Raw genomic sequence first — 27,994 nt, 5'->3', positions numbered from 1 at the left:
TGGACTTATATATATATATATATATATATATATATATATATATATATATATATATTTTTTTTTTTTTTGTATTTACCCCCTTCTTCTGCGTCTCCATCTTTCAAATGAAGGGGGAGGTCACTGACCCCAGCAGCCAAAAAACTATTGCTTTGTGAGCTACACTTTTATTGTTATTGCGTCATTTCAAGTGCTCTTCTGTTGAAAATCACCCCATGAGCTTGAGCGGTTGTAGCTGATCCAGAAATTATTTTAACCGTACATGTTCTGTGTTCCGATCAAACATAAGATCCCCCGAAGTGGCATGAGATGCCATCTACCCCCCCCCCCCCCCGGGACGAACTATTGACAAAGGGAAAGGGGCTGTAGGAAGTAGCATGGGCTTGTAAAAGGGGTGGTTCACTTTAAATTATGATTTAGTATGTCATAAGATGTTCCATTCTTAGCAACTTTTCAGACACCAGCAATCTGAAACCATTGAAATAAAACACAAGGCCATAGAGAGAAGTTGTATTATTTACTGTATACCACTGCCTCCTCAGCTGATTTGCTTCACATGGTATTGTGGCTGCAGTAATAATATTCATAGTAATAAGATATTATGGTTATAAAACTGGTACTTTTTAAAATAAATACAAAACATAAAATATTTAAACTGTCAGTTTCTTTTTGCTTTGGTTTAGAAGATAAGGCAGGAAAAACGCTGCTGTTCCATCATCAGGAAGTGCATTGAGAAAGTCTTTAGTATCGAGTTCCATAGCGATCATCTCCAGAGTGTCTAAAAGAAACAACAGAAATAATGAGGATTCACTAAAACATGACAGACTATTATCTATTCTGTTTGCTGTGCAAGAAAGGGATACAGGGAGCTGCCATGCTGGACAGCCAAGACAAGATCATAAAAGATTTTCTTCACTTACATGAAAGTACATTTCACTCTTATGGTTTTGGAATTATAAAAGCAGATTGTCATCTTTTTGTTTAAAAATACACACATTTTTCAAGTTTTTTTTTTTAAAAAAACTCAAATTTTTCAAGAATTTTTATACCCTGACCCTGGAAATAGCTTGAATCTGAAAATACACCTAAAAACCTGTTGAGGTCCAGTAGCAGTCAATGGCAGAGGTTCCTTGAACCATTTGAAGATGTAAATAGTCTCCATGATGTTTGAGTTTTTTTGGAGGGTTTTGCTGAAAACTCAATCAATTTGAGAGATTCGCATTTCGCAACTCAAACTCGCTGAATCAAGTTTTTTCCCATTAAAGATTAAAGAGGTATAAAAACCTCTAACATTTGACCTTTGATAAATAACCCCCTAAAGATAACCTGTTATATATTTTATAACATGAACTTGCCCATAATGAAACAGCACCCTATAATGGCCAAATTCCCTTACAAAATATTATGCAGAATTGTGTCAAGGAATAACATACTAGAATAACAATAACTACTAGACCTATGGCTTCTTTCAGACTATTTTCTAGATTTCATATTATCAGTTTTTACACCCAGACAGCACAAAAATGTGCTATAAATTGCTAAAGTGATCAGAAAAGTAAATAGTAGAAGAACCACTTTAAATTAAACAATCAATATGCCTAGTTATATGTCACCTTTAAAGAAAAAAAAAAAAACACTCCCAGCACCACCAGTTAATTTAGAATGTGTCTCACTGTGTGTGCAGAGTTTAAAAATAGGTTTGGCAGATGCCATTTTGTGCTGTTTACAGGGATCCTGTCATCAGAAAACATGTTTTTTTCAAAACACATCAGTTAATAGTGCTGCTCCAGCAGAATTCTGCACTGAAATCCATTTCTCAAAAGAGCAAACAGATTTTTTTTATATTCAATTTTGAAATCTGACATGGGGCTAGACATTTTGTCAATTTCCCAGCTGCCCCCAGTCATGTGATTTGTGCCTGCACTTTAGGAGAGAAATGCTTTCTGGCAGGCTGCTTTTTTTCCTCAATGTAACTGAATGTGTCTCAGGGGGACATGGGGTTTTACTATTGAGTGTTGTTCTTAGATCTACCAGGCAGCTGTTATCTTGTGTTAGGGAGCTGTTATCTGGTTACCTTCCCATTGTTCTTTTGGCTGCTTTGGGGAAAAAGGGAGGGGGTGATATCACTCCAACTTGCAGTAAAGCAGTAAAGAGTGATTGAAGTTTATCAGAAACAAGTCACATGACTTGGGGCAGCTGGGAAATTGACAATATTTCTAGCCCCATGTCAGATTTCAAAATTGAATATAAAAAAATCTGTTTGCTCTTTTGAGAAATGGATTCAGTGCATAATTCTGCTGGAGCAGTACTATTAAATAATTCATTTTGAAATTGTTTTTTTCCCCCATGACAGTATCCCTTTAAAGTTCTCTCTGTTAAAGATTACCCTAGGACCTGGTGCCATCCAGGCTGATCTGCTCTGTGTCTCCAAACCAACAGAAGATCCCCTAAATGTAATCTGCCAACCCCATTCTGCATTTTTAAAGGGAGGTACACATAGAGCAGGAGTTTGAAACTAACTGGTGGAGTGGGGAGAGGGGGTGTTAAAAGGAACCTCAGATGGGAGTGAGGGTTTTGTTCACCTTTAACAACAGAGAATGTAGATTGTAGATGAATTGCCTGCTCTCCTGTGAGCCACAACAGTAAGCTTTTTTATTGGTTAAGCAATGTTACAAAAGTTGCTTTCCTTTACTGGGACATGGCTAAAGTCTATTACTACATTATTCAGGTGTGTTTCCCAAGATGTTGGCATTGCTTCTCTAAGTATTTACAGTTATTTTCCCTCTCTCACCACACATCTAACAATCAGAAAACATCAGAAAAGTAAAAGAACAGCAGACCTTTTAAGGACGAGATGAACACTTCATTATTGCTTTGGATGGATCGGATTCGATTGCACAGTTCAGGCAGTAGCATATTCCACCAAATGTCCTATCCCATTGGAAAAATTAAAAAAAGTATCAGCATTTTTGCACGTAGCTATTGGATCTCCACTATCACTATTAAATGCGGGCCGCTCTACAGTGAATTTGTTGAACAGAATAAGCAAAGGTTACTACACTGTATGCACTGAATCAGGTATGTATGAATTATAGCATTGTCAGCATTTGTCTGAAACACAACTCTTGACATTATCTTAAAGGAATAGTTCAGTGTGAAAATAAAAACTGTGTAAATAGATAGGCTGTGCAAAATAAAAAATGTTTCTAATATAGTTAGTTAGCCAAAAATGTAATGTATAAAGGCTGGAGTGACTGGATGTGTAATAAAACAGCCGGAATCCAACTTCCTGCTTTTCAGCTCTATAACTCTGAGTTAGTCAGCGACTTGAAGGGGGGCCACATGGGACATAACTGTTCAGTGAGTTTGTAATTGATCCTCAGCATTCAGCTCAGATTCAAAAGCAACAGATATGACCCATGTGGCCCCCCCCTCAAGTCTCTGATTGGTTACTGCCTTGTAGCCAGGGTAACCAGTCAGTGTAAACCAAGAGCTGAAAAGCAGGAAGTACTGATCTGACTGACATGTTATACATCAAATCACTCCAGCCTTTATATATTACATTTTTGGCTAACTAACTATATTAGAAACAATTTTTATTTTGCACAGCCGATCTATTTACCCAGTTTTTATTTTTCCACTGAACAATTCCTTTCAGCTGGATACAGATGGTAATATATGCTTCTTTTGCAAGGTCCCAAAAACAAGTGGATCTTTACCCATTGTGGCCATAAACATGGCGGGTCAAAACCAGCATAATCACGGGACATAATGGGGCTATGGAGATCTGTCAAAAGAGGTGCTGATAGGAGAATTCAACCTGTAAAATATACTCTCCACACTACCCTGGGTAGACCCCCCTCCGTGCAGATTCTGGCTTTGGAGTTCACCGCAGCCATCTTCTTCTTCTACGGTAATCTTCGTGTCTTGACAGCAATTTTCGAGGCATGCGCAGTTGGAGTAAATTTCCGGTCCCGAACCACTGCGCATGCGCCAAAAGTCACAAAAACTTCCAAAAATTTTCTTTTGGCACATGCGCAGTGATTCGGGACCAGAAATTTACTCCAACTGTGCATGCCCCAAAAATACCGTCAAGACATGAAGATTACCATAGAAGAAGATGGCTGCTGTGAACTCCGAGGTCAGAATCTGCACGGAGGGGTGAGTAAAAAATTAGGGGCATTTGCCCAGTGGGACAGGTAGGCTGGGGCGGAGGAGGGAGGGGGTTCTAACCAGGGTAGGATTTTTTTTTTTTGTATTACAGGTTGAATCCTTTATATGTTTCAACCCTAATGGGATATTCAAACTTGATACCTAGGTGATTTTCAGCCACCAAAATCACAAATATGTATTCTCCGGCCCTTATTTATAATGTTCTCAGATAAGAGGCCCTCATATACAAATTGCTAAACCAGGATCACCCCCTCAAAGTATGTACCCGACTTCCTTCTTTTACTTCATGCTTCGCATATGAGATCACAGCTTCAGGGCAGCGATCCAGAAGCTTCTCTATTGACTTCTCATATTGCATCAGGCGTGTTGCACACAGAATGTGAATACTCAGACAGGAGTTGTTGTCTTCGGGTATAAGCTTCAGAAATGGTAGAAACAGCTTGACATCCATGGATGGACCACTGAGAAGAGACTGGGATAAAAAGAAAAAAATAAATAAATGGTAGAAACAGTAAAATGAGTATTTCTATAAACACAGTGGGGGTCATTTATCAACACTGGGCAAATTTGCCAATGGGCAGTAACCCATGGCAACCAGATTGTTGAATTCATTGTTCTACTTGCAGCTGGTTTCAAAAAGCCAAGCACTGATTGGTTGCTATAGGTAACTGCCCATGGGCAAATTTGCCCAGTGTTGATAAATGAGCCCCAGTGTGACAAATTAAGCAGGAAAACTCGGGGGGGGGGGGCACTATAGATACTATATAATTTTTTTATACTTTTTTGCATTCTTTAGAAACGACCTTGTATTATTTGACCACATTTAACATGCATTTTTGTTGATTTTGCAATTCCCCAAATTTAAATAATCCCACCATGTGGGTAAATTTACTAAGCGGCGAAAATTCGCCGGGTGAAAATTCCTCAGACTACGCTAATTTACTAAAATGCAAAGTTGCGTCCACTGTGCCGAACGCTGGTGAATTTTCACTAGCCTTACTTTGGCAATGCGAGCAAATCAAAGCGAAGATGCGCTAGCGTTCATTTGTGCCTAGCGCAACTTCATTAGAGGTCTTGTGCGAAGGCTAATTTGCATACAGCGGGAAATTATAAAGTTGAATGGACGTATATGTTGCAGCAAACACATTACATTACACAAGTCCAGGGAAGCTTAATAAATAATAGAGTTGTTATATTGCCCTACACATAAGCCCACTGTATAGTTTATGTGCCATACGTAAGGGGGGAACTCTGCAAGGACTTTTGCAGGCTATCACTCTGAAAAAAGGAAAAGACACCAACGTTTTTTGGACTAAAAAAATGATGCAAGTAACAGAAGAATGAGGAAGATCTATGCACACCAATGCACTTCACCTGGTCTGAGCTGGCGAAGGGAAGTCTGGCGAAAGAGGTAATGTTCGGTAAAATTCGCATCTAAGTGAATTTGTGGTGTAACGTCCCATTTGCCAGAGTGAAAATTCGCCTGTCTATAGAGTGCGAATCACCGCTAGCGTCCATCTCCTTCGCTAGCGAAGTAACGCCTGCACCTGTCAGTAAATTGTCGGAGTCCCTGAAAACTAACACTGGCGAATTTTCACCAGCGTTAGTCACTTCGCCCTTTAGTAAATCTGCCCCATGGACTGAAATGATGACTTTAAAGCTATAAAGCCATATTAAAGGGGATGCTCATGTTATAGTATGTTTTGGCATGTTAGCAATGAACCTATTCTATGAAAAATATTAATTGGTCTTCATTCATACATCGTTTAGTCTACAACAGAAAAGGCTCTGCGGTTGTCATGGTCAATGACCCCAGTAACCAAAAACAGACTCACTCAGAAACTTTAAGTTTATGGTTATTCTTGTTTTTGTTTTGCTTATATTTATTTTCAGCCCCTTCAATTCTGATTTCCCAACTGCTGTCTGGCTGCTAGGGTAATTAAATCCTAGCAATCAGATGTTTTTTTTAAATTACATTTTCTTACCACTGTCTACATTATAGTAAGAGTGAATTGTAAATATCCTTTTTAAAGAGACAACTTTAAGAATGCCTGTCAAACTAGAACACATGGTTCTTATCTGTCACCAACCACCTACTTATTATATGCACAGTCATAACTCAGGATTCCTAGGATATATCGTACATCATGCTACAGGGAAGAAGTGCTTTCACAGAGGAAAGTACAGATAAACAATAAATGCAATTAAAAGGGAATTACATTTTTAATAAGAATGGAAACACACCTGTAATTTAAAGAATTCTCCACAGTCATAACACAGTGCAGATTCCTTAGACATCATCTTTGAAGTCCAAGGGCTTATTAATCCAAAATGACTACAGGAATTTCGCTAAAAACAAGAGGTTGGCATATTATAAGTAAACCAGTTTTCCAAATAACGAAAACGAAAGAAATCTGCACATCTACAGATCAAATGCTGTTAAATTAGGAGCAAATGTTTTGGGATATATAAAGTAATAATGTAAGATCACCCGGCAATATTTATATGAGCATTATATACAATGTAATAATGTATAAAATAATATAGATATCAATATTTGGTTATTAATTCCCAAATGTTTGCTTTGTACATAAGAAGTTGCATAAAAAGCTTTTTACCAGATCTTCAGGGCTCTTCAGTGGCTTAACACATAAATGGTGGGGCCGGCAGATTCTCCATACGTAATATGATGTCAGTTTGAAGAGAATATCCTGTAATACGGATTCAGGGGGGTAGGTGGAAAGACGAGCTTCCCAAAAATCAACAAGCATCTGAGGAACATTCTCTTCATCATCCATCTTCTCACAAAGTGCCTAATGAGGTAAAACAAAGAAAGTGGTAACATCGGAGGGGGAAAAGGCCAGAACCATCACACACAACCACTTGTTAAAGGAAAACTATACCCCCCAAACAATGTAGGTCTCTATAAAAAGATATTGCATAAAACAGCTCATATGTAACACCCAGGTATTTGTAAATAAACCATTTTCATAATAATATACTTTTCTAGTACTGTAGTATGTGCCATTGGGTAATCATAAATAGAAAATTGCCATTTTAAAAAATAAGGGCTGACCCCTGGGATCGTAGGACTCACTGAGCACACAAACATACCAACAAACTATACTTGTTAGGTCACAAGCCAATTATCAGACAGAGTTCGGCCTTTTGCTTCAACACTTCTTCCTGTTACAGTTAGAGTTGTAGTATTTCTGGTCAGGTGATCTCTGAGGCAGCACAGAGACCATCACAAAATGGTGGTTCAAGGCAAGAGATGTAAAAGGGCAATATTTACTTAAATATATATTCCAGTTTGGTAAGATTCTTTAATATGCCACTTAATATAATGTAAACTGTTGATTAAGTATTCATTTTGGGGTATAGTTTTACTTTAAGTACAGGGGAATGTCTATGCTAGGTGCTGTTCACCGTTAAATTAACTTTTAGTATGACATAGAGAGTGATATTCTGAGACAATTTGCAATTGGTTTTCTTTTTTTAGTTTTTGAGTTATGTAGCTTTTTAATCAGCAGCTCTTCAGTTTGCTATTTCAGCAATCTGGTTGATAGGGTCCAATTACCTTAGCAACCATGCATTGATTTGAAAAAGAGACTGGAATATGGATAGGAGAGGGCCTGAATAGAAAGAGGAGTAATAAAAAAATAGTACGGGTATGGAACCTGTTATCTGGATAATGGATCTTTCCATAATTTGGATCTTCATACCTTAAGTCTACTAGAAAATCATATAAACATTAAAGGACAAGGAAGGTCTTAAATGGAATAAGGCTAGAAATGCTGTGTTTTGTATACTAAACATAAACATGAACTTACTGCACCACAAAGCCTAATCAAACAAATGATTTATGCTTTCAAAGTTGGCCACAGGGGGGCTGTCATAACTTTGTTAAACATCTTTGCCTGACCCTGACCCTGCACATGCTCAGTGTGGTCTGGGCTTCTTAGGGATCATCACAAACAAAGCTGCTTGAATTCTGCATGGCTGGTAAGTAAGGCGGGGGCTCCCCCTGCTGTTCATAAGTATGATTGTTTCCCTGCTCAGCAGTTAGGGACCATCTGACAATTCCTATCCACAGCAGTAAATTAAGGGAGAATTTCACTGCATACAATCAGGTTTCTTATAATAACGGTACACATTTTTTAATTAAAGTATATTGGAGATAGATTTATTTTTCATTAAAGAAAGTAAAAATGGGATTTTATTTTTTTGCCTTTCCTTGTCTTTTAAATAAACCCAATAGGTGTTGCTTACAATAAGTTTGGATCAAGTACAAGGTACTGTTTTATTATTACAGAGAAAAAGGAAATCATTTTTAAAGGACAAGGAAAGGCAAAAAACGTGTCCTTTAAAAACGTGGATTATTTGGATAAAATGGACTCTAAAGGAGATGGCCTACCATAATCCAGAGCTTTCTGGATAACGGATTTCCATACCTGTACAAACAAATTTTTAGCCTTACAGAGCATTCTTTTTTTAGTTGGGGTCTGAAACTATGAGTCAGATGAAAAAGGCAAATAATTCAAAACCTATAAAATATAAATGAAGACCAACTGCAAAGTTGTTGAGAATTGAACATTCTATAACAACCATAAATGTGAACCACCCCTTTAAATGACCAGTAAAACCAAAATATGCTTATATTTAATTTCACTAAATCTGCAATAATAGGAGGAAGAGAAACATAAATTTAAACTGCAGAGGCTGATGAAGTGCTTAGGTGCTGAAGGTCCTTCGGTCCAAAGTTCTGGTTCAGGGCACAGAGGAATTCAAGCAGTTTGTCGCCCTTTCTCTCCTACGAAGCCTTTTGTATGTAAAATTCTACCCCAATAAGGAGTAAACCTTACAGATTATTATAACAGTTTTGGGGGGAATTAAATGTTAACATGTTTTTGAGTTACTGGTCTTTTTTAATAAAATGATGTGGCTTCTCAGAGAACCCTTGACTAAGCTGCTGTCATTTCAATTACAGATGGCTGTTGGTAACCCTATCTTTCACTTCCAACGAGGGTGCCAAATGGAGCACAACAAGTGTTAGCTTTGCAACACAGAAATTCTTACCTTCCAATACAGAGGACCGGGCAGAAATGTACACATTATATTTAGCATTTATGAGCGGTACAACAATAACATACAAAAACAATTACCTTGAAGAATAACTCTGCCTCTGCTAGGTTAATTTTGTTGTTTTCGTGCAAAGCCACTAAAGAAGCCACAAGTAATCCCGGTGCAGCGTCTTTAAAGTAAAAAGCCAAAGCAGTTGGGATGACATCTTTGCCTCTCTCATTCATCAGCAGTCTCGGCTCATCCATAAAGGCACAAAGTAACATCATCTGCAGGGAAACCATGTAGCACATCAGCACCGAGAGAATATTCATATGACACACTGATACTTATAATAAAATATAATAAAATTAAATCAAATTTACTGTTACAAGAATCTTCATGGGAACTATGGATAAATAGGCAATGCTGACACAGGTATGGAATGCCATCCTGCCACTTATTTATCCCTATGAAACTCTCTCAGGCAGGATGCAGTAGTTTTCAATACCAGAAAAATAACCCAGCATTTTAGATAATAGATTCCATACCTGTGTTAGAAACACAGGTATGGAATAAACAATTTATAAAATTATAGAACAATTTATAAAACAATGTTTATAAATCTGGATAACGGATCCCATGTCACGAAATGCAGGGTCCATACACTGTCCAACGTTCCATATTAAAGGAGAAATAAACCCTAAAAATGAATATGGCCAAAAATGGCAAATTTTATTTACTGAAGTTATTGCACCAGCCTAAAGTTTCAGCTGGTCAATAGCAGCAATGATCCAGGACTTCAAACGTGTCACAAGGGGGTCACCATCTTGGAAAGTGTCTGTGACACTCACCTGCTCAGTGGGCTCTGAGCAGCTGTTGAGAAGCTAAGCTTAGGGGTTGTCACACATTATCCAGCAGAAAATTAGGTTTTTCTGTAATATAAGCTGATGCTTCAGGGCTGATTATTAAATTCTGATGCTAATTGCACTGGGTTCTGTGCTGCCATCTAGTAATTATCTGTATTAATTACTAATCAGCCTTATAGTGTGACATTTCTATTCTATGTGTACTGTATATTGTGAGTGGGTCCCTAAGTTCAGTAAGTGACAGCAGCACAGAGCATGTGCAGTGAATCAGCAGAAAAGAGGATGGGGAGCTACTGGGGCATATTCAGAGACACAGATCTTCCCTGCTAAAGGACTGTGGTTGCCTTGGGCTAGTACAGAAGCACAGAACATAATGCACAACATTTCTAGCTACTTCTTTAGTTAAGCTTTAGTTCTCCTTTAAAGGAAAACTATACCCCCAAAATGAATATTTAAGCAATAGATATCAAAGTCAAGTTTATATCAAATTAAGTGGCATATTAAAGAATCTTACCAAACTGGAATATATATTTAAGTAAATACTGTCCTTTTAGATCTCTTGCCTTGAACCACCATTTTGTGATGGTCTGTGTGCTGCCTCAGAGATCACCAGACCAGAAATATTACAACTCTAACAGGAAGAAGTGTGGGAAGCAAAAGATGTATTTTAATTGGCTCATGTGACCGAACAGGTATGGTTTGTTTATTTACACCATGAATCCTAGGGTCACAAGGGATATCCCTTATTTTTTTTTTTAAATGGCAATTTTTTATTTATGATTACTCAATGACACATACTTAAAAAAGTTTATTATTATGAACATGGTTTATTTACATGAATCAGGTTTTTACACATGAGAGATCTACATTGTTCGGGGGTATAGTTTTCCTTTAAATCGTTGTGATATGGGGAGTGGGTGGATGTCTCAGTGGATAGAGCTTATATTTGATAGCAAAAACCACATCTTCACCTTTTTAACTCACTTCAACCACTGTAAATAGATGAAAACTGCAGACTTTGCTTTAATTAACTTCCCCTTTTTTTACTTGTCCGTATAAGGCATATAAATTAGGGAATATAACAGCCAAGATTAGTATACAGAGTTGGAATATTAATACAGATGCAGACATTCCCCACTATCTGTTAAAACGACCACAAACTGGAATACCGAGTAATGTCAGACAGTATGTGATTACTCCATTGTGTTGTAATGTATTGTTTAGGTGCCTTACCTCCGAATGATGCTGGATTTCATTTTTGCATGTGTCCAGGTCATTCATTCTCCGTGCCATGTTTGCCTTTATAAGTGACACTAAGGTTGAAGGTTGCAAGTTCTGCAAGTAGCCCATTGCCTTTCTGGGAGATACATGTGCAAGGCAGGGACTACACAAAACATGAGGCAGTTGGGTTTTCTCCATGGCATTAAATATTTCAATTACTTTTAAAGCCATTGCCTAAAAAAATAACATAACAGTTAAAAACAATACAACTTGCAAGCAGAACTGAATAGCATTCAAAGCCGTTTTTGTTCATTCCCTTTGTGTTCTCTGGGTCTGACCCTTGAAACAATGCAACAGAAGTCCGGTCTCCTCCTGGTCTATTAATCAGCTGGCTTGTTACATCGTTTTAGAAGTCATACCCAGGATGGGTGAAAATGTAAACAGCCAGACAGATACTGCTTTCAATCCCAATTACAAAAATCATTGAAAATTGTTGTAAGTATTTGGGAAAGGTGCTCGGAATAACATTTTTATTATGCAAAAAAAAAAGTTTTTGGGTGGACGTATATGGTCACAGTGTATAAATATAGGAGGATCATACAATAAACTCTTTTTTTTTTTTAAAGTGAGAGATGAGAAGTTGAGGATTTCATTTCCTTAAGTGCTTATACCAGCAGAATAATTACATAGTTGGTTAGATACCATTTATGCATAGCAAAAACATACAAGGCTTCGTACTTGTCTGGGAACTGCTTTGCTTGCCCTTTTAAAATTAGGAAGGCATTATTCCACCATTCTGAGGCATGCTAAAGTTAAACAGCGATACAGATAAAAGGCAATTGGAAATTAAGCCGTTTTAATTTTTTTAACCCGCAACTCAAGATACACTACCTTACAGCAAAAATTAGAAAAAATATTCAGTATAAGCCATAATGGCTCCAGTTGATCATGAGTGTACACTACCCCAATAAGGGGGTTATTTATCAAAGGTCGAATGTTAGCGTTTTTTATACCTCGAATGAACTCACAACTCAAATGGTATCTTATTTAAAACAAAAACTTGATTCTGTGAGTTTGAGTTGCGAAATCAGAAAACACTGTGGGAAAAAACTAGAATCTCTCAAATTATTTGAGTTTTCGGGCAAAACCCTGCAAAAAAAAAAAACCCATCAAACATCATGGAGGCTATTAACATCTTCAAATGATTCAAGGGACCTCTGCCATGGACTCCTACATGACTGACATATTTTAGATGGTGTATTTTCGGGTTCAAGCCATTTCCATGGTCAGGGTATAATAAATCTCGAAAAATTCTAGTTTTTGTTTTATTAACCTGAAAATGTGAACTTTGACTAAAAAAATTAACTTGAAAACTCGAATTTTCATGGAAAACAACTTGAACCTTAATAAATAACCCCCTAAGTGTGTCACCAGTGAAATAAACATGGAACAGCAAAAAATGATCACAAATAGATCCCAACTTAAAGGGGATGCTTTCCAATTGATCTTAATGTTTTTTAAAAATACAATCTGCCAAGATAAATACCACTAAAGTAGTGAACCACTGATCAGAAAACGTTTACTTACACCTCACCTGAGCCTGTCAATGTGACAAAGATGGAAGTTCAAGCATGAAATGCTACATTACCTACCCCTCTTCCATTTTTCTTCACTTGCGTATTTTGATAAGGTTGGCTGGCATGATTTAGCCAATTAGATCAGGTGAGAAAATAAAGATTTAAATATCTATTTAAAAAAAACAAAAAAAAAAAACAAAAACATTTTTGATGACGGCTGGGTTCATCATATTCCGACACTTCTCAGAAGAATTTAGGGCATTTAAAGTATAAGATCTTAACTGGGAAGAACGTTTTAGGGTAATGAATGAAGCTATTCCTAATTTAGTATCTGATGGGCCTGTTTTTTTTTATATATAATTTCGTATTTGTGTGGAAATTGTCAGAATATACCTTAATATAAACAGGAATCACCACTCTATTACATAGTGCATTATTAACTTTTGACTAGTAGAGCAGCTTTAACGGTAGAGAAAATCATACCTCACTCAGCTGTTCATCCTGCTCTTCAAATAGAGCATGCTTGAGGTAAAATAGAAATCCTTTGCCATAGCCACGAGGCATTTCCATGCCTACAATTCTGTTTATGATGTCAGATATGGATAAGCAGGACATCTTGTAGTATGGAAGAGCAAGGTGAGAATGCTTCGTGCCCAACCTTAACATCAGAAAAATGGCAATAACAAAAAATATGATTATTAAGATATACAAAACACACACATTATACAACACACCATTCACACTGAATGCACATAATATTTCAATTAGGAACGTGTATGTTTCTAGATATGAACTGGCTAACAGTTAGTTTGTCATTATGCCATTTGTGTTAATAAAGAATTCCCATGGAGGTGCCAATTTGTTAGGTATCCCCAAATGATCTCATCACTAAACTTGGATGCCAGGTACAATGATTGGGAGCCCTGCGTCTCCAATTTTACTTTATTACCTCCAGATTCCTTGTACAGTCCTATGGCAGAACATGTGCACCATTGTAAAATCAGTAATTTCACTATACCGGTCTGGTGCCTGGGTTCATGACAATACACTGTACTGCACACGAGCCAGTGTAAGGTATCACAGAGAAAAAAAATAAAATAAAAAGGTAGGGTCATCATGTGGACATGGAAACTATTGTGGGCCGGTGCACTTTTTTTTTCACAGAAGGAAAGCACTAGCATTGGGGTCTGAGGTAAGTGACTTGGTTCACTGGGGGGTGCCACTCCGAGTAAACCTTACTTTCCTTTTATTTAACAAGAATTTAATTTTAACCTATTTAACTGAATCAATGGTCAAAGACAAGTGTGGCTGCTGGTATTTGGTATAAAGCACATCCCAACCCAAGTCGGATACCAAGAATCTTATAATAATGAATGCATACCTGCTGAACCAGTCACCTAAGTGTGCACAGCTTTCTCTGAATGCTGCTATTAGTTCACTTTTCACTATTGATTCATCCAGGTTTGGGTCCATTAGAGCTGATCTCAGTAGTAAATGAGCTTCATTAAGCAGATGAATGCTGCCCTGGGTCTTCGCAGTCTCATATCTTTTGCTGTATTCTACCTAGTCACGGAGTGATCAAATAGTGAACACACAAAGTAATTGAAACATTGTAGACGTAGAGGTATAGGATCAATTATCCGGAAACCCGTTATCCAGAAGGATCTGAATTACGGAATGGCCATCTCCCATATACTCCATTTAAAAAAAAAAAAAATCAAATGTTTCAAAATGTTTTCCGTTCTCACTGCAGTAATAAAACAGTCCCTTGCACGTAATCCAAACTAACATATTGCCTTATTAAAGGCAAACAATGCTATTGGGTTTATTTAATGTATGCATTATTTTTAAGCAGACTTAAGGCATGGCGATCCAAATTACAGAAAGATCCCTTATCCCAGGTCCTGAGCATTATGGATAACAAGTCCCATACCTGTATAGAGAACTCTCACCAGACATTTTTAGCTTACAACACTGTGCTCACAGGCTGGTGAAGGGGTCAAAATATTTAATATAACTAGGTGATATGCCTCCTTCCATTCCCACTTCAAAACAAACACTTGGACATCTGAATCACTGGCAGTCAGGAGTTGAGCTTCAGTTAACCATCTTCATCACCTAGAATTTCAGCTGAGGATCACGTCTCAACTAACCTTAACCAAAAGGTGGAATTCTACCCACTTGTGCCATTTTCTCAACCTTATGGTCTTAAAAATCAACATTTTTATTATATCATAATATTCTTCACTTGCCCACAAGTGGTAGCCCATATGAAGGGGACATACTGTGCATGTAAAAATTGATTGTGTGCAGGAGTACAATGTGGGACCAAGTACCCCAGAGAGTTTAGCCTTTTTATCCTTTTTTAAAAAGCTTGTCAGATTTATATAGAATGGATACATTTCTGGTAATGCATACCATTTCCTTGTAGAGTTGAACAATGGGTGTGGTGCTCACAACATACAAATTCCAGCTAGGTTCTGCATCTTCGGTTGTCTTATTTTTAACAGGCTTTTTAGATCTGAAAGGAATCGAAAGAATTATAAATCAAATTTATTAATTAGATTTTCCAAAGGAATAGAAGAAAATCAGATCTCTATGTTGGTATATGACAGCATAAAGGATACCTTTCATAAAACTTTCCCATTGCATTCCCCATCTCTCCAAAAAAGTTGGCCCAAGAAACAGATACAAGAGTATGCTCCAGTGAGAAGTTAGTCTAGCAAGGCTGATGTTATATCATATAGAACAATAAATAACTGCCAGTTGAGTGAGAGAGAGAGCAAGTGAGTGTAAGCTGCTCAATGGATCTGAATGTGTATATCATGATGGTTATTAACAGTGACTGACTTTACATTATAATCAACTGTGCCTGGCTATTAGGGTCAGTGCTGCCAAAAATTCAGAATCCTATAGTACCTAATACAAATTAAGCTATTGTTCTATTGCAGACTGAACAGGGTCTGAATAATTGCATATGTTATTGTTTCTCTAAAGATTAATTAAGTTTCATAGGAGTAGCGTATGGCTTCCCATGTACAGCAGCCCTAAGTGACTTAAGTTATGGTGATTCCTACTTTCTTCTCCATGCACTTACGTGCACTCTAACATGAGAAGTAATATAGCTACTCTATGCCGTGCTGCAAGTTTACAGCAAAAAAAATGTGGTTTCTGCATATCGTGAAAAATGCTTTTAAAGGACATGTAAAGCCTACATTTTACTACCATGTATATAAGTTGGGCAGATCTTCCCAATCCGCATCATTTGTACTGCATATAGCCCCCTCCATTTGCCAGCACCATCACATTTTCCTAAAACAAATAGCAGCTTTAACCAGGCAGCCATTTTCCCTCTGACATCTGCAAACAGGACATGTATGCTGTAAAGTACATGCAATACTTTGATAAAAAGTTCTGCTGGGGTTGAGCACTGTAGTGGTTAATCTGTTAAGAGGTGTTAGGAGTAAAAAATTGGATCAGACAGTTAAGAGTTCCTATGGGAAACAGCAATGCTATCTCTTCATTAGTTGTTAGACTGGAGGGTGTGTTTAGTAATCTGAGCATGCTCATAAATTAACAACCAAAGCAAATTCCTGAGGGAGGGGGCTGAGGGGCTTAGAGGAGTAGAAATGATTAAAGGGATACTGTCATGGGAAACTTTTTTTTTTTCAAAATGAATCAGTTAATAGTGCTGCTCCAGCAGAATTCTGCACTGAAATCCATTTCTCAAAAGAGCAAACTGATTTTTTTATATTCAATTTTGAAATCTGACATGGGGCTAGACATTTTGTCAATTTCCCAGCTGCCCCATGTCATGTGACTTGTGCCTGCACTTTAGGAGAGAAATGCTTTCTGGCAGGCTGCTGTTTTTCCTTCTCAATGTAACTGAATGTGTCTCAGTGAGACATGGGTTTTTACTATTGAGTGCTGTTCTTAGATCTACCAGGCAGCTGTTATCTTGTGTTAGGGAGCTGCTATCTGGTTACCTTCCCATTGTTTTTTTGTTTGGCTGCTGGGGGGGAAAAGGGAGGGGGGTGATATCACTCCAACTTGCAGTACAGCAGTAAAGAGTGATTGAAGTTTATCAGAGCACAAGTCACATGACTTGGGGCAGCTGGGAAATTGACAAAATGTCTAGCCCCATGTCAGATTTCAAAATTGAATATAAAAAAATCTGTTTGCTCTTTTGAGAAATGGATTTCAGTGCAGAATTCTGCTGTAGCAGCACTATTAACCGATTCATTTTGAAAAAAATTTTTTTTCCCATGACAGTATCCCTTTAAGGAGATGCTGCAGCCTTACTGTTAACCTTTTAACAACCAGAGTGGCAGTTGTCTAAAGATTTCAAAGAGGCTGTTCACTGATTAAGTTTTTGTGGAGGGGGTTTTTCATGTCCTTTAAGAAAGGCTGCATTAAGGAAATATGGGTACCGGTATGTGATTATATTATCCATAATAATTTGGACCAGGAGTTTTCCAGATGTTTTTTTTCCCCCCCATTATTTGGATTTCAATACTAAAACAACATTTAAACATGAAATAAACCCAATAAAACCACCAACTTACCTTTGCCTTTGGGGAGTAGATCTCCCTTTTTCCTCTGTGTCGTCGATATTTGTTTTTGTCAGGATGATTAAATATTTTTTAAAGTGTGCTATAGCTTTGAGTCCTATAAAAAGCTGCATCCTTAAAGTGCAAACATCCATTGACACTGGTGGGCAAGACTGAGGAAAAAAACAATGCATTGAATATAGAGATTCAATATAGAGATCCCAACATTACAGTCTGAGATCACTCACGTTAAAACCTGTTATCCAAAAACAGTAATATAAATTCCCACCGTGTAGCTAGCCCAGCATAAATGCAAGTGAATTGCAGAACATTTTTCTATGTTTAAATGTTCCAGTAGATTTCAGGCACAATGTCCCAAAATATAGAAAGAAGTGAGGGAAACACTGGCACACAGGGAACTTTATGCAGGGTTACCCCTTACGTTATTAAGTGCGGACGTGCAACGTTTCGGGGCGAGCCCCTTTATCAAGCATGATGCTCGATAAAGGGGCTCGCCCCGAAACGTTGCACGTCCGCACTTAATAATGCAAGGGGTAACCCTGCATAAAGTTCCCTGTGTGCCAGTGTTTCCCTCACTTCATGCTATATTGGAGGTCGCCGGACTCCTAACACTGGGCACCAGGGGTTCTCTTTATTTAATCTCCAGGAGTGTGCTCGTCTTCATCTTCCTTCGCCCAAATTATAGAAAGCCTTTATCCAAATAAAGATTAGGTCCTAAGCTTAAAGGACCAGTTACAATTTTTTTAAAAAAAAATTTTTTTCTTTGCAACGAAAAAAAACCCCACCAAGATAGTTTTAAATTTTAAATCGCAAAGCTTTTATTAAGAAATTACTTGCTGATTCTCTGCATGCGCTCCTCTTCAGAAACTGCGACAGGGTGACGATCCATTGTGCGGTGCTCGATTTCTCCTCCCTGCCTTCTATAGGAGATAGCCAGGGAGGAGAAATCGAGTGCCACACGATGGATTCTGAAGTGGAGCCATGCAGAGAATCGGTAAGTAATTTCTTAATAAAAGCTTTGTGATTTAAAAGTTAAAACTGTATTGGTTTTTTTTTCGTTACAAAGAAACGAATTTTTAAAAAATATTTTTATGACTGGTCCTTTAAAATGGTAATATATTCTGCACCCCTATAACTAGAAAGTGATCTTTGCATTAACTCTGACCAGTTGCAGTTAATCCATTTTAGTTATTATATTACATTAAACAAATCAAATATGTACATACCTTCATAGTTGTATCTATGTAGGGGTCTTCCTCCCTTGCTGCTGCTGCACTGCATCTTACTGTGAAACACTGCAGATTGTTTCTGTTGAAGAGAAAAAAAACACATTCACTATGTGGACCGTGTACTGTATGTGTTGTGGAGTCAAAACTTACCTAATCTTTATAACTGATGCTTATTCTTCCACAGGTCAATGTAAGGATGACAGAATTGAATCCTACTACCACATATTGTAAACGACAAAGCTTGTATGTAGAGGGGCCTCTCAGCAAAGCATTGTAATGGACCATACTTGCCATTAAGTGCCAAAGCCAAAAATGTCTCCTCACTTCAGTATATGTATTTTGCAGTTTTTTTTTTTTTTCTTTCTTTTTCCATAGAGATTTAATATTTGTCCACATACCCCACTGACTTATTCAATTTGAATTGTATTAGCCAAAAGTCCAAGGGGTATATTTATCAAAGAGTGAAGTTAGAGATCCCCACAGTCCACTAGAGTGAAACACTGCCTCTCTCCATTCATTTCTATGGGATTGTTAAAGACGTATTTATCAAATGGTGAACATTCACTTTCACCCTTTGATAAATACGCCTTTAAAAACCCCATAGAAATGAATGGAGAGAGGCGGTATTTCACTCCAGTGGACTGTGCCGATCTCTAACTTCACTCTTTGATAAATATACCCCCAAGAATATCTAGAAAGGCAAATGTGTTTACACGAGAATCTCACTCAGATTTTCAGATTGGGCCTCCAGGACTAACTAGGAGAGCAAATAGGCATTCTGTGCATGTGGTGCAATGACCTTCTGTACAGGGCCTTTCTAGGATATTAACATTCCCTTGTGAAGCTTATGTTTGCATACATAAGTATGTATGGTGTTGGTCTGCAGCTTGTCATACAATACATATTTAGCAAAAGTGTATTCGAAAGAGATAAGTGTTTAAAAAAAAAAACAACAGACATTTGTGAGCGTTATGAGAACGTTTATGAAAAAAAACTATTTAAACCAGTGTACGCTGACACCTGCTGGCCCTATGTATTAAACACGCTGTATTCAAATAAATAGGTTTCCAAGTGTGATGTCAGTTGATGCCAGGTTGTGGGGTTTAATACTAGGGATGCACCGAATCCAGGATTCGGTTCCGGATTCGGCCAGGATTCAGCCTTTTGCAGCAGGATTCGGATTCGGCCGAATCCTTCTGCCCAGCCGAACCGAATCCGAACCCTAATTTGCATATGCAAATTAGGGACGGGGAGTGAAATTGCGTGACTTTTTGTCAGAAAACAAGGAAGTAAAACGTGTTTTCACCTCCCCGCCCCTAATTTGCATATGCAAATTAGGGTTCGGATTCGGTATTCGGCCGAATCTTTTGCAAAGGATTCGGCCGAATCCAAAAAAGTGGATTCGGTGCATCCCTATTTAATACACATATATCATTTCCAACTGTGACATAAATCACAGTTGGGAATGAAATGTTGTCTTACTGATTCTGGTTAGCAAAAATACACTTTTCTTGTAGATTTTGTATTTGTACATATGTATAGATAGAACTGGGCTTCAGCTTAAGTGGTAACGTCTCAATTTATGTGAGCATGCCATAGTGAATATAACACAGTTTTTGCTTAAGGACACTTATTCCAACTATATCGTGCAAATGTAAAAAGAAAGATGAAAACAACATCTCACAGAATCCTTAGAAATAATCCACAACTGATGGGGTGGTGAGTTACCAACCTTGTAATAACATGTAGGAACTGTGGAGTTAGAACTGCCTGCTGGGACATCTCTGGATACTGATACAAAGAAATTCGTACAACAGTGCTCCCAATGCTGTACAGAAAGCCAGTATTGGGCATGGAGAAGAAGCAAAACATGGCCAGAAGCTCTTTTTGAGGCGTTGCACTTTCGGGATCTGACGCAATACCACTTCCTGTTTCAATACAAAAGAAACCAATCAGAAGAACAATCTATGTGCCATGTCCATTTAGAAACTGAGCAGACAAGAGGGTCCTGTTGATCTAGCTCTGCCTTCATATGTTTTGCTACTAACTCTATAAACATGATTTTAAAGGAGTCACTTCAAAGGGAAGTTACAAAGAAATAAGAGTCTTTGGTTTCTGCAGCAATGTTCATTTCACACACTGAAACAAACTATATAAAAAATTGCCAAACGTCTGCACAAACATTGTTTTCAGCTAGTTGCTGCTGCTTGGTTCAGATCAGGCCCAGACTGGCAATCTGTGAGTTCTGGCAAATGCCAGAGGGGCTGCTGTAAGATGCCAAAGACAGTCACTGTGGAATTGGCTGTTGGTGGGCTGGTAGGGTCTCTGTGTACTTGCCAGGGCCTATTTTGACTCGCATGTCCAGACCTGGTTCAGGTCCAACAGAAAGTGCAAGCAAATAACACAGCAGATCAGGATCATGCTGTGCTAAGACATACTGTTTATAGGTACATTGAGATGCACTGGACAATCTCCAAATAAAATGGGTCACGTTCCACTGTATTTAGGAGGCTTTATAATAGACATGAGAATAGGCCTGGGATATGTGAGGGAAAAACGATAGAGGGTAACTTGATAGCAAGGCAAAGTGGTATTTTTCTGCAGTGATGTTATACACACAAGACTGCACATATGTAAAAACATGTCATTATAAAAGAAAACATAATTCTAACCAACTTTGCAATATACATTCATTTCAAATTGTCTATGGTTTTTAAGTTATTTGTACATGTATTGCTATTGAAAGCAGTGTCTGTTTGTCCCTTTCTATTCTTTGCCCTGGTGGCTCTGGCTTTTGAAACAATGTAACATAAATGTAATGTAACATAAACCAACAAATTAACAGACCTGTCTTGCTGGAGGAATTAAGTAAATGCTGCTTTCAACAGCAATTAAAAATAACTTAAAGCACCAACAATGTTTAATAAATTAATATTGGAAAGTTGCTTTTAATAGTGTTTTTTTTTTGGGCTGACATGTCCTTTAAGAGAGGATTAAGAATAGTACCTGTTTTATACATTGGCATTAGTTGCAGAGAATGTAGTCTTGTGTTTTCCACATGGATGCCTTCAGTAAAGTCAGGTGCAAATCTCCTAAAGTAGGACAGCACACAGAAACAGATTAGATCTATGGTACGTTTGCAAATCCATTTGGATAACCAGCTATCATTAACAAGCAAGATTTTTCCCTTTGCTTCTTACACTCTCCATACTTCCGATATGCTGAGAACTACTACACCGGCTTATGGCATTACAAGCACTTCAACCACATTAAATGGGTTGTTCACCTTCCAAACACTTTTTTAAAGGAACAATTAAGTGTAAAGAATAAAAACTGGACAAATAAATAGGCTGTGCAAAATAAAAAAAATATATGTTTCTAATATAGTTAGTTAGGCAAAACTGTAATGTATAAAGGTTGGAGTGACTGGATGTCTGATATAATAGCCAGAATCCAACTTACTGATTTTGAGCTCTTTAACTCATGGGCCACATGGGACATAACTGTTCAGTGAGTTTGCAATTGATCCTCAGCATTCAGCTCAGATTCAAAAGCAACAATTATGACCAATGTCCCCTCCCCCTCAAGTCACTGATAAAAAGCAGGAAGTAGTATTCTGTTCTGTAAGACATCTGTTCACTCCAGCCTTTATACATTACATTTTTGGCTAACTAACTATATTAGAAACATTTATTTTGCACAGCCTATCCATTTACCCAGTTTTTATTTTTATACTGAACAATTCCTTTAAGTTCAATTGTTTTCAGATTGTTCACCAGAAATAAAAACTTTTTTTCAATTACTTTCCATTTTTTATTTTACAATTTTTCCAAAATCTAAGTTTAAAGTTAAATGTCCCTGTCTCTGGTGTTTGAGTCTGTCAGCTCAGTTATTCAGGCGCACTCTAAACTGTTACGATTTTGCAATTTTGTTTACCATTTAGTTGATACATTTCTCAGCAGCATCTCTGGAGTATTAGCAACTATTGTATGTGGGGTTGTTCAACCTTTGCGTTAACTTTAAGTATGATGTAGAGCATGACATTCTGATACAATTTGCAATTGGTTTGCGTTTTCTATTATTTGTGGTTTTTGACTTATTTAGCTTTTTGTTCAGTAGCTCTACAATTTGCAATTTAGCAATATGGTTGCTAGTGTCCAAATTACCCTAGCAACTGTGATTTTAAAAAGAGCCTGGAATATGAATAGGAAGGGCCTGAATAGAAAGATGAGTAACAAAAAAGAAGCAATAACAATACATTTGTAGCCTGACATAACATTTGTTTTAGATGAAAGCATCAGAAAAATAAAGCAAATAATAAAAAATACTATCACAAATAAATAATGAAGACCAACTGAAAAGTGGCTTACAATAAGCTACTCTTTAACATACTAAAAGGTAACTTGAAGGTGAACCACCCCTTTAATGAAACTCAGGGATTCTGCTCAGCAGGGACAAAGATAAGAAATGGATAAACTAAATGTATCAATTTAGAACAGTTGCAGGGTCGGCGATCCCCCCTTTCCTTCCCAGAGCCCTATAAAACACACAAAGGGTAAGAGGATATTGCATTTATAACAGTTATTCATCCATTACCTGTAGAGCAAGTGGCATACTCGAGTACAATTTTGGAAATCCGATGATAGACCTGTTGATTCTGGGCTTATCCCTATGCCACACATTTTACACTCCTCACCTATTAGTTCCATGGGTCTCTGGCAAATGACAAAGTCACTAGACTCTGGAAGTTGAGATGCTGAAGTGGAGAGAGTAACTGTGAAGACGACAATAATTGTCAATAAATTCCTACATAATAACATCTATTGATACAAACACAGGACTATGGCATATACTAGTACAATGTACTGTGGCTTAGGACTGTGGTATATCAGATATTTGTTCACAGTTACTAATAGAGGCACTGAAAATACCATGGAAAATACTATGGATTACCAGAGCCTGCTCCTCACTGATACAGTTTGCATCTTTCTACTTCACCCAGTGCATAAACATTTATATCATAGTATATATGAAATGAAACGTTTTGTTACCCGCACAGCTCCCTTGAATTCTATAGCAATTGCCTGCAAGTGTGGGTGTATTTGTTACTGCTACTTTTAAAAATTGATCCGAGCTCGCTGGTGTGAGTTTAAAGAAATTGTTCAGTTTAAAAAATGTTTCTAATATAGTTAGTTAGCCAAAAATGTAATGTATAAAGGCTGGAGTGACTGGATGTCTAACATAATAGCCAGAACACTACTTCCTGCTTTGCAGCTCTCTTGGTTTACACTGATTGGTTACCAGGCAGTAACCAATCAGTGACTTGAGCGGGAGCCACATGGGTCATAACTGTTTGCTCTTATATCTGAGCTGCGTGCTAAGGATCAATGACAAACTCACTGAACAGTTATGTCCCATGTGGCCCCCCTTTAAGTGACTAACTCAGAGTTAGAGAGCTGAAAAGCAGGAAGTTGTGTTACATTCTGTTATGTTAGACATCCAGTCCCTCCAGCCTTTATACATTACATTTTGGCTAACTAATCTATTTATCCAGTTTTTATTTTTACACTGAACTATTCCTTTATATATTTTGGCACTATGGCCTGGGCTATCAATTGCCATGGGTGAATAGATCACCCTCAGTGCCACTGTATATACTGCAAGGGGGAGGGGCAACAATTAACTGGATTGAAAAGTCTGATTCAGTATTTAACACTGTGATTAAATCACTGAACAAAAGTCAGTAAATGTTTTTAATCTATCAGCCCTTTGTTATGATATTAGAATTTACTACATGGCCTACAGCCGCAGCCTCTTTACCTTTCTCCTGAAAGGTTTCCAATTCACTCATATCCTGATGTGTAGTAAACGGGGTTTCTGATGATGTGGATACAAGCTTCATTACTAAGACTTCTAGGTCATTCATAATGCCAATATATCCAGCACAAAATGAAGCCTGAACTGGGACAATCCCAGTCACATGCAGTATAAGATCACCATCAAAATCAAGAACTAGTGAGTCCTGGATGAAAATGTTCTTTAAATGAAAGATGATTAATTTGCTCTTGCATCCCACAAGAAGGTCTCCCTGTACAGGGCAGCAGGCAATGCAGAGCGGAGGCTCAGAAAGAGGCATTTCAATAATTTCCATCTGATCCTTTGAGGCACCTATATGCGGAGATTTCAGTTTCAATCCAACCATTCGCACGCTCACACGGGGATTTTCGCTGGAAGAACATCTCCAATTGACATAAGCCCGGAGGGATGAAACGTTATTTTTTTCTTCAATAGTGACCAAATAATCACCTAAGGTAAACAAATGTAATGCATTTATACAGAGAAGAACTGTAATATTACAAGTCAATAATTAAAAATATTTGAATGTGATCTAAAGGCTGACCTTTCATAAAGAATTGCATTTCAATCCATAGCCATGTACTCCTGGAGTGTTTCATTAAGAGACGCTTACCCAAACTCAGATACCTGCTTCCATACACAAAAGCAGCTAAACTGTACTAATTACACTAATTATGCTCACAGCTTAATCATAACTGGGAAACTGCCTTATTATGATATTTCCATAATTGTGATATTTGAAATGTCAAACAATCCTTAACAACATTAATGACTTTTTTCCCCGCTATCTGTGTGCCATATCAGCTCAATGCTTCAGTACTTTTATAGCCTGTCCTACCTTTTAAGTCAAGTTTTGAGTGCTTTTCATCTATGAATAAGTGGTAAAGCAAAAAACACGATTTACATTAAAAAAAGGTTATTGTTGTGTCGACTTGTATCTCATGCTTGACTCCCTGACATATATATGGGTTGTGTTGTTGTGTTTTGTATTGTTTTAAATGTTTAAAATAATAAAACTTACCTTAAAAAAAAAATTGTTTAAAAAGCTGTCAAAGGTTATATATATTCTGTAGCAGTGTCTTATGAAGCGCTTTAGAGAAAAAGGGTGCTGGTGCTAGCTCAAATAAAGCCAGTATACAGTCTCAAACAAGCAGCAAAGGCAAATATTTATTTAAACCGATGTTTTATTCCCTCTCAGGAGACCTTTCTCAAGACATTAAACAAACACCTAATCCCCATGACCCGACTGCATTAACCCAGTGTTTCAAATTAAGCACCAGGAAACACACTTTGACATCACGGCTGTTTTATGTAATTAGGTAATAGGGATACACCGAAACCCAGTATTCGGTTCGGGATTCGGCCAGGAATCTGCCTTTTTCAGAAGGATTCGGCCGAATCCTTCTGAAAAGCCGAATCAAATCTGAGTCCTTATTTGCATATGCAAATTAGGGGCGAAGAGGGAAGTCACGTGACTTTTTGTCACAAAACAAGGAAGTTAAAAATGATTTCCGCTTCCCATCCCTAATTGCCATATGCAAATTAGGATTCCGATTCGGTTCGGTATTCGGCCACATTTTTTGCAAAAAAAATCGGGGTTCGGCCGAATCCAAAATAGTGGATTCGGTGCATCCCTATTAGGTACACATAACAGTCATGCATGCCATTGCCCATACTATTCCTTTTGTGTAGAGGTGACCTGAAAGCATGTAGCAAAACCAATATAACTCCATATCACTGCAAAGCAGGGTGTAAAACTGCAACAGAAGGAAAGAATATATATGACGTGTCTTAACCATTCTAATGTACAGTTAAGCAATTGAATCCCTTGAGTGTGTGCATAAATCCCCTTTTGTACAATATTCTGGGGCTTTTACCACCCTGCTATGGAAAACATGTCAGAGCATATCTGTGGAGCACAACAACTATATTGAGGTAGAGGTACAGCAACAATTAATTCAAATCGGATCACAGGGTAAAGTGCAAGATCACATGAGGAACTGGTGTGTATATCGAATGTTACACCTAGGACCATGACCCTGTTGGGCAATTTGCCCTAATATCTGTAAGAACCAATTGATTTGCTGCAGAATTTCCCAGAATTTAAAAACATATATCACTTACCAACATCATTGTAGGCCATATGTAGAACTTTCCCTAGGGTGCTAAAGCTGCACAAAGGTTGGCACAGGTTTTGGCACACCGTAAATACCTCCACTTTACACCCTCCAGCACTAATCACAAATACACTATCCCGGCCACAGCAGAACAAATCTGGAGCCTGCTTAGTAGGCACAATTCGCTGGGAACCGAACGGGTGGCAGTTGTACAGCCGCACCATCTTCTGTTCCTGTTTTGCTACACAAGTTGGTAAATTGTGAGTCCCAGTTTGCTGAATCCTCAAAAGGACATCCGTATGTCTATTGACAGTGAGCTTTCAGACTGACCATGAAGCGGTACTTGGTATCTAGAATAATACAAAGCAGAGATTAGTGCTACAGTTATTTGCCAACCAAGACAATTCCCACTAGTTAAAGGAAAACTATACCCCCCCCCAAACAATGTAGGTCTCTGTAAAAAATATATTGACTAAAACAGCTCATAAGTAAAAAAAAAAAAAAAAAGGGCCACCCCTTGGGATCGGTGCACACAAACAAACCATACATGTTAGATTACACGAGCCAACAGACAGAGTTCTGTCTTTTCACTTCTTCCTTTGTTGCAGTAGGTCTGGTCAGCTGATCTCTAAGGCAGCACCATCACGAAATGGTGGTTCAAGGCAAGAGAAGTAAAAGGGCAAGACTTACTTACATATATTCCAGTTTGATAAGACTCAATATGCCGCTTAATTTGATATAAACTGTATTCATTTGGGGAGTATAGTTCTCCTTTAAACAGTGGCAAAGTGAAATAGTGGCAATTTACTAAACTGGTGTTTCGGTGTCAGCAGAGACCTTTCTGAAGGTTGAAACATCAGTTCAATAAATGAATAAATGACCACTTTTTCACTTTATATGTTATGTAGCTTTTCGGTCCAGTATTTAGATATATATATACATATATAGGGTATATATTACATTAGTTATAAGAACTGTTAGTTTGTTAAATGAACTCGACCCTCGTCTGTGCGTGGGTAAATCAATGTGTACATGTGCAGCTATACTTACATTGGCACAACTACAGTGACTCATCCCTGCCAAGTGTCCTGATTTTACCTGCTTGTCCCGCCGTCCCAGATAGCAGATGAACATGTCCCGCTGTTCGGAACTTCCTTGCTTCTTCCGGGTTTTCTCGGAAGTTTCCGGAGCGGCGGAGGAGGGAGCAGTGGTCTCCTTCAGCATGTCCTAAAATGCGTTCCGTAGTGATCATCTATCAAGCTGCTGACACATCCTCCAGAAAGCCGATCCGATCGGCTGCTAGCGTGAAATCCTGATGCAGAG

General features: G+C 37.9%; 1 protein-coding gene across 2 annotated transcripts; it reads right to left on the bottom strand.

The window, feature by feature from the left end:
* Positions 1-46: 46 nt before the first annotated feature.
* hps3.L (HPS3, biogenesis of lysosomal organelles complex 2 subunit 1 L homeolog) lies at positions 47-27,979 on the bottom strand. 2 transcript variants are annotated; one of them, XM_041562106.1, is made up of 18 exons: positions 27,722-27,979; positions 26,679-27,021; positions 24,519-25,004; positions 23,295-23,472; positions 21,705-21,790; positions 20,431-20,626; positions 18,696-18,777; positions 17,464-17,621; positions 15,317-15,419; positions 14,280-14,461; positions 13,382-13,556; positions 11,334-11,555; positions 9,336-9,521; positions 6,789-6,983; positions 6,415-6,519; positions 4,436-4,642; positions 2,838-2,928; positions 47-775 (listed from the first exon to the last, which is right to left on the bottom strand). In XM_041562106.1, the coding sequence occupies exons 2-18, from the start codon at positions 26,893-26,895 to the stop codon at positions 648-650; spliced, it is 2,997 nt and encodes a 998-aa protein (XP_041418040.1). In that variant the 5' UTR covers positions 26,896-27,021; positions 27,722-27,979; the 3' UTR covers positions 47-647.
* Positions 27,980-27,994: the final 15 nt, after the last annotated feature.

The sequence above is a fragment of the Xenopus laevis genome, chromosome 5L (genome assembly GCF_017654675.1).
Source record: "Xenopus laevis strain J_2021 chromosome 5L, Xenopus_laevis_v10.1, whole genome shotgun sequence".
Taxonomy (NCBI): domain Eukaryota; kingdom Metazoa; phylum Chordata; class Amphibia; order Anura; family Pipidae; genus Xenopus; species Xenopus laevis.
The sequence above is the reverse complement of the archived record's forward strand: the minus strand, read 5'-3'. Positions and strand labels throughout refer to the sequence as shown.